Source organism: Chrysochloris asiatica, unplaced genomic scaffold (assembly GCF_000296735.1).
Source record: "Chrysochloris asiatica unplaced genomic scaffold, ChrAsi1.0 scaffold00597, whole genome shotgun sequence".
Taxonomy (NCBI): domain Eukaryota; kingdom Metazoa; phylum Chordata; class Mammalia; order Afrosoricida; family Chrysochloridae; genus Chrysochloris; species Chrysochloris asiatica.
In genome coordinates, this window is record NW_006409115.1 from 267,580 (window position 1) to 274,763 (window position 7,184).

At 39.3% G+C, this 7,184-nt stretch overlaps 1 protein-coding gene across 1 annotated transcript; it reads right to left on the reverse strand.

Annotated features, from left to right (window-relative positions):
* Positions 1-706: 706 nt before the first annotated feature.
* LOC102826247 (olfactory receptor 5D13-like) lies at positions 707-1,648 on the reverse strand. The gene has a single exon (XM_006877781.1). The coding sequence runs from the start codon at positions 1,646-1,648 to the stop codon at positions 707-709; it is 942 nt and encodes a 313-aa protein (XP_006877843.1).
* Positions 1,649-7,184: the final 5,536 nt, after the last annotated feature.

A 7,184-nucleotide genomic window follows, 5' to 3' on the forward strand; every position in this document is an offset into this window, starting at 1 on the left:
CTAATTGTTGTGTCTTCTTCCATAAAGATTGCTATTGTTGTTGTTAGGTGCCATCGAGTCGGTACCAACTCATACTGACCCTATGCACAGCAGAATGAAACACTGCCTGATAAGATCAGAGTCTTGGAAATCCTACGGGGAGTTTCTACTCCTTCTTATGAGGTCTATCTCAGTTGGAATCTACTCTATGTCAACACATTTTGGTTTTAAGAGAGCACAGTTTCATCTTATCCTAACCATAATTACATCTTCAAAGACCCTATTTCCAAAAAATATATATCTTGAAATTCTAGGTGGACATAAGTATTTTGGATGGAGACACTATTCAATACATTGTAATTGAGTTAATCTACGTATGGAGTCCTGGTGTGGCACTATGGGTTAATGTGCCATACTGAAAAGCTGTTTGAACTGCAAAATTGGCAATTAAAGTTCACCAGCTGCTCTTCAGAAACCCCGTACAGGGTTGCTATGGGTAAGAATTGACTCTATGGCACTTAACAACAACAACAACAATGTACGATTCAATACTTTTCTAGTACACATAGAAATGAGTAGAAATAAAATTATCAGATAACTGGTATATTATAATAAATTTAATAAATAGATATGTATTTACTAAAGAATTTGAATCAGCATGTTTTCCAGATGCACTGAACAATCTTGAGGATAATAAATCTAATTCTTTCTGGAAATAAATATATCTTCAAAATTGCATTGAGTAGGTTATTAACTTTCTGACTGTCTCTTTCACATCTTTGTTCCTGAGGCTGTAGATCAGGGGGTTCAACATAGGGATGACCACTGTATAAAACTCAGATCCTATCTTCACTATGAGCCCTGAGTTTTTAGAGGAGGGTACACAATAAAGAAACAGGACAGTCCCATGGAAAATGGCAATGGCTGTCAGGTGGGAGGCACAGGTAGAGAAGGCTTTTTGGCGTCCTCCATCAGAAGACATCTTTATGACAGTATGAAAAATGAAAATATAAGTGGTGAGGATGATCACCAAGCTGCTTGCCTCATTGAATACGGCAATTGCAAAACAAAGCAGCTGACTGATGTAGGGGTCAGAGCAGGAGATAGAAACAATGACAGAATGCTCACAGACGAAGTTATTTATAATTCTGGAGCCACAGAAGGATAATGTCAGGAGAAAATAAGTGAGTGTCAAGGAAGCAGCTATTCCCCAGGTGTAGGGCCCAGCTACTAATGATGCACAGAATTTGGGGGACATTATGACTGTGTAAAACAGTGGGTTACAAACTGCCACAAAACGGTCATAGGCCATCACTACCAGCATGAATGTTTCTGCAATTGCAAATACACAAGCCAAGAAGAACTGCATGATGCACCCTGTAAAGGAGATGGCTTTGTCTTCCACAACCAAATTTTCTAATAATTTGGGTGTGACTATAGTCGAATAGCAGAAGTCAACAAAAGATAAGTGGCTGAGGAAAAAGTACATGGGGGTGTGGAGTTTGGGGTTGATCCTGATGATCATGATCATGCCCAGGTTGCCCACCACCGTGACTGTATAGATGATCAAGAAGACCATGAAGAGGGGCTTCTGGAGATCCAGGAATTCTGAGAAACCCAGCAAGATGAATGTGGTCCCAGCACTCTGATTTCCTTTAGTTAATACCATGGTTGTTGCTAGAGAAAAACTGAAGTAAAGAAAATAAGCATTAATAGCAATAGTAATGATCAGAACACACCTATATTAGACTTGCCATGTTTTATGCACATTAAAATTTGTTTTAAATTGATTAAAATCTCAGATTAACAATATAAACTATTAAAAATAATAATCCCATAGTTTCCATAAGGAAACTGGAATATGTAAATTAAGGAGCTTGTTTGAGGTTGAGGGAAGGTTAGGTTTAGGACAAAGGGTAGGAATAGGTGTAGGAGTAGGGTTAGAATTTGACTTAGGGATAGGGTAATTGTAGGGCATAGGGCTAGGTTTACATTTAGGGGTAGAAGGAGGGGTAATGATAGTGGGTTTTGAATCAAGGAAGTTGATCCTGAGTTAGAGAACTTAAATAGATTTTTTTAGCATGGTTGCAATTTTAGAAAATATATGTATTTCACCATTCTGTAATTTCAAAGGTTGGTGTTTATTAATAGCATTATAATAACAATGAGTATAAATTTCATGGTGTAAAGAAAAGAAAAATGATCAAGTTGAGTAAGGAGAGGCAAATTACTAGACAAGAGATAAGTATGAGCATTAGAATGTTCAGTCTGAGGTTCATTAAATAGCCTGGCTTTGGGAGGGTTGTTGTAAAGTGCAGTCAAGCCGGTTTCAACTCATAGCAACCCTGTATAGGTTTTTTGAGGAGCTGCTGGTGAGCTTGAACCACCAACCTTGCGATTCAAATCAACCTTGCAGTCCATCACATTAACCTGCAGCGTTTTACTAAAAGCCTATGGGTGTTGAAGAAGACATGTGATTGCCGTGGAGTCCTTTATGACTGTTTATTGTACAGAAATTTAAAATATATTTTCCCAAGTTTTTCTTATTTTCCAAAGCAAGTTTTCCAGTAGTTACATAACCACACTGTAAGTTTCCAATGATGGGGATACTATCTATTGATGAACTGCTGAGAAGTTTTGGCTAGAGCTATATTTGTAGATATCTTGTTTTGAGTCATAACCTTTATATGTGCTATTTTGAGAAAATGGCAATCCTGCATTCTCAGCTTATAAACAAAATATTAAATGTGCCAATAATACATTTTTTAAAGTGTACTTAGAAGAAAAAATCCTCTAAAATTTGCAGTTTAATAAAATACTTTTGGTGTGAATCCCATAAATGAAGACACTATGACACCTTTTTGGGTATTCAGATCAAGATTAAAAGAGATAATTTCCTTTAGAATAAAATGCTATTTCTGACTTTAAAAAGAAAAGATTTAATGAGGAAAAAAATCAAATAGAGATTGACAAAGTGCTTACGATTGACTCAACACAATAAATAGCACAATGTAAAATGGACTTAATTTGTTTGAGGCTTTGTCATGTGCTATGTGGTCCTCTGGAGTCTTGTTTTGGTGCTGTGGGTTAATGCACTGGACTGCAAAGTTATTTGAACCATGAGGTCAGCAGTTCAAGCTCACCAATCACTCCTTACAAAACCTATCCAAGATCACTATGGGTCAGAACTGACTTGATGGCACTTAACAACAACAACAGGTGACCTTCTATGAGTTATGCAAATTTTCTCAGCCTTGGTTTCTTTACTATAATTATGATAAAATAAAAATAAAATAAGCCATGCCTCAAAAATGTGAAAGCATTAGATTATAAAACAGTATTAAAATACCAAACTCAGAGTCTAACAAACTGTAGAAATTAATAAATTTAGTCTCTCCACTCTCTATTTTAATTTTCAATGCTATGTTCAACTTTTATGATTCATACTCTTTATATTATAATAAAACATCTAAGAACTAAAGGAAGGGCCAAAGTGGCCAACAATAAATATTAGTTTACAATTTGGACTTTGAGGGGAAGAAGTTTATCTTTTCAGAATCTCCTTTGACCTGCATAAACTTTATTTATCAATTTCTGTCCTTCAAAGCATTTTCCTTATTCCCCTCTTGTTTCTTATCACTATCTGGCTCTGTCTGGTCATCCTTTTCTTACCTCAGGTTGGTTCCAATGAAAAATATATCAAACTTCAAGTACTAAACAGGTGGATTATAATGGATGTATAGTCCGACACTGTAAAATAACCTATTTCTTTGTCTCTGAATTATAGTGGTTATTACAAGAATCTGTGGCTTGGAAGACCTCAATTATTCCATATAACCTAACATATCAAATCTAACTTTCTTTGCTCTATTTACATATTGTCCCACTTGCATTCTTTTGCAATCCTCCAATATTCTCAGGCTCTCATAACACATAGTCTCTTACTCATTTGCTTCTCTGATTTTTCCTTTTACTTTGAATGCTCGGAGTCTGTTTTCCAGTCTATTAATGCACCACTTGCTACACAAAACAGTACATAAAAATGAATACCACAATGAAATTTATCTTTTTAATCAAGAAATATTTTTCACATTCTTTGTATGACTACAGACACTATTTTCAGGAAAACAAACTTCCAGGTTTATTACTACTTTATGCATATTATTATCTTATTTATACAGTATTTCGTGGCTTTGAGAATATGCACACATTTTTTAGTATATTTTCAAAGCCTGTATCATTTTAGGTATATGGTGGATAATCTCAAAGCAGAAATCAGAATGATACATCAGAGAAGGAGTTAGGGAGTAGAGTTTAGCAACCTTAATCTTCAGGTGCATGGGATGGATGGATAATATAGTATCTGTAATAATACAGTGAGTGCCCTGATTCCAAGGCTGCAAACCATTTCAATGCCCCAGACACATGAAAGACAACACAAGATACATCACCCAACTTGAAGCCAACTTATGTGAAGATCCAAGAAAGCTTCCACTCAGAATTCAAGCAATATCACGTATATAAATATAGCAGTGACTCACAACAAATTTCAATTAATGTTTTAGGGATATGCGTTGTTCTTTCATAATACCCAGAAAGCTCTGAATCTGGCTTCAAAGAAGGAAATGTAAGGCTTATGTATGCTTCCGTGGCCTGGGGAATTTAGACCCTAGAGTATTTACTCAACTATTTATTTTCCGAATATATATACATCAATTAGATGAAATACTCTCTCATCGCCATTCTGAAAGAATATAATTTCCTCTAAATCACTGGAGACAATGCCACATTAAATCTATTTCACGAATGACTTTTTTTTTTTAAGTTTTTATTGTGAGGTTTACATGGGAGAACATCAGCTTTATACCCATCCTATCGTATTTCCTTTCATTGCAATGATTACAATACCTTCCATGCAGCATCATATAACCCCAAAGAGTACACCACACAGGCCCGCCCCCATCCCCCGGCTGTCAGCACACAGCCCTTCTCCCTCCCTGAGTCCAGTGTCCCCAGCCGTTCCATCTGTCCACATCATCTTCTCTGTCTCCATCCCGGTTGTCACTGTCTCTCTGGGTAGGGCCTCGCTCTCCATTCTTCTCACTTGATGGTCCCAGGGACCTACATTCCCGGGCTGCAAAATCAATTACTCTCCTTCTTTTGTAAAAAAAAAAACATCTACCTCTATATTTCCTAACCTCACAGTCAGACCTGATGGCAATTATTCACTATTGTACCACAAGGTACATTTCCTTTCTCCAGCCCAGTCCCAATGGTTTGGAAATCATATAGTGGTGATTCTACATTCCCCCACCCCGTCTTGAACTAGGCTCCCTCTAGAAAGCCTGCAAGCCAGTCACTTCTTGCCTTTATAGGCCCCCCATTTTGGGTGGCCAATGTCTATGTTGCCCATCCCTGTAAACCCTGTGTACCAAGGGGGTTGGAGTGATCCTTGATATAAAGATTTGTTCCCTTTTTTGAGCTACTACATCCATAAGTATAGGTAAAGTTAATCAAATTATAGCAGGTTACTCTCCCCCCTCCCTTTCTTTCTTCTTATATTCAAGTTATGATTATCAAGCCATAGAAGCCAAGTCAAGTGGGTACTATCTGCAAGTATGGGTGTTCTTGTGCATCTTCCCTCACTTCATATCAGTTGGACGCTTCACTCTCCATTCTAGTCCTCTGTGGCCATGTCACTGCCTCTGGGCTCAGGAGTCCCCGGGTCTTGCCATACTGCTGGCCATCCTGGTCTCCTCCCAGGCTCACGGGGGTCTATTGAATGTAGTCGGGCTTAGCACCCAAGTTCATTGCTGCTTTTTCCCCCTCTTCCCTTATTTATTTTTCTAAATGTTTTATTGTGAATTATATGATAGTTTACATGAGAGAACTTTAGTTTTACATTCATTCCATCGTATATCATTCCATTGCCATGTTTTCAATCCCCTCCATGCATCATCTTCCGACCAAAGGGCATATCCTAGAAACCCGTCCTCTACACTTCCCCCTCCCCAGTCTTCGGCCCACAGTCCCTCTCCCTCTCTGGATCCAAAGTCCCCAGACACTTCATCCTTCCATGTCATCTTCTCTGTCTCCATCTCAGGCGTCCTTGCTTCTCTGGGTAGGGTCCTGCTCTCAGCTCTTCTCCATTGGTGGTCCCAGAGACCTCTGCTCCTGGACTGGAGAAATAATCACTCTCTTCCTTGCTACAAAACGTCTACCTTTGCATTTCCAACCCTCACAATCCGTCTTGATAACCAATATTCACTACAGTATCGCGAGTAACCCATCTGTATTTCATTGCATCAGCTCCACTTAGACAGATTGGATAGTACTCACTGGTGATTCTGCCTTACTCCATGCCAGCTAGCTCTAGGTTCCCTCTTGAAAGCTTGTAAGCCAGTCACTTCTTGCCTTTGTAGTCCCTCCCTCCCCATTTGGGTATCCAATGTCCAAGTTGCCCATCTCTATCTACTCTGTGTGTGGAGGGGGTGGGAAGGTTTCTTGTTGTAAGGGTTTGTTGCCTCTTTTGAGTCACTGCATTCGTAGGTATAGGTCAAGTTCATCAAATTGAATCAGCTCAATCTTTTTTTTTTTTTTTTTTTTCCTCCTCCCTCTTATTTCTTCTCCTGGTTGAGCTCTGATCATCCAGTCATCCGGTCCAGGTCACGTGGGTACCATCTGCAAGTGTGGGTGTTCTTGTGCACATGCACTCTCTTCCCATCAGCCGGCAGCTCCATTCTCCACTTGAGTCCTCCATGGCCACGTCACTGACTCTGGGCCCAGGAGTCCTCAGGTTTCCTCACACTGCTTGCCAACCAGGTCCCCAACCGGGTCCACACACTGAATATTGTAAGGCTTAGCTCGCCGCTTCATTGCTTCCTTTATCCCACTTCTCCCCATCGGTGATGCATGTGGTAACCAATCCAAGTGTGCATTTCCACCGAGTCTCAGTCTTGGAAGGGAACCTGCATTGGTAGGACCCAACCAACTGTATACTAGGGAAGCATCCCATTTGTTTCTGTAGTAACAGTCCATCTGCCTCCATTGTTTCGTATTTTTCCTGTAGGTCTTTCATTCGAGACGTATCTTTTGCTTTTCTCACCTCTTCAGGCTGGTCAGCTCATCCTTTCAAGTGGAGATTTCTCATCTCTGGTGATCTGGATGTGGTTCTGGTTTCTACCTATAGTTTTATGTATTGCAAA

Coding starts and splice junctions, on each gene's coding strand:
- LOC102826247 (XM_006877781.1), bottom strand. CDS start 1,648: ATGGTATTAACTAAAGGAAATCAGAGTGCTGGGACCACATTCATCTTG.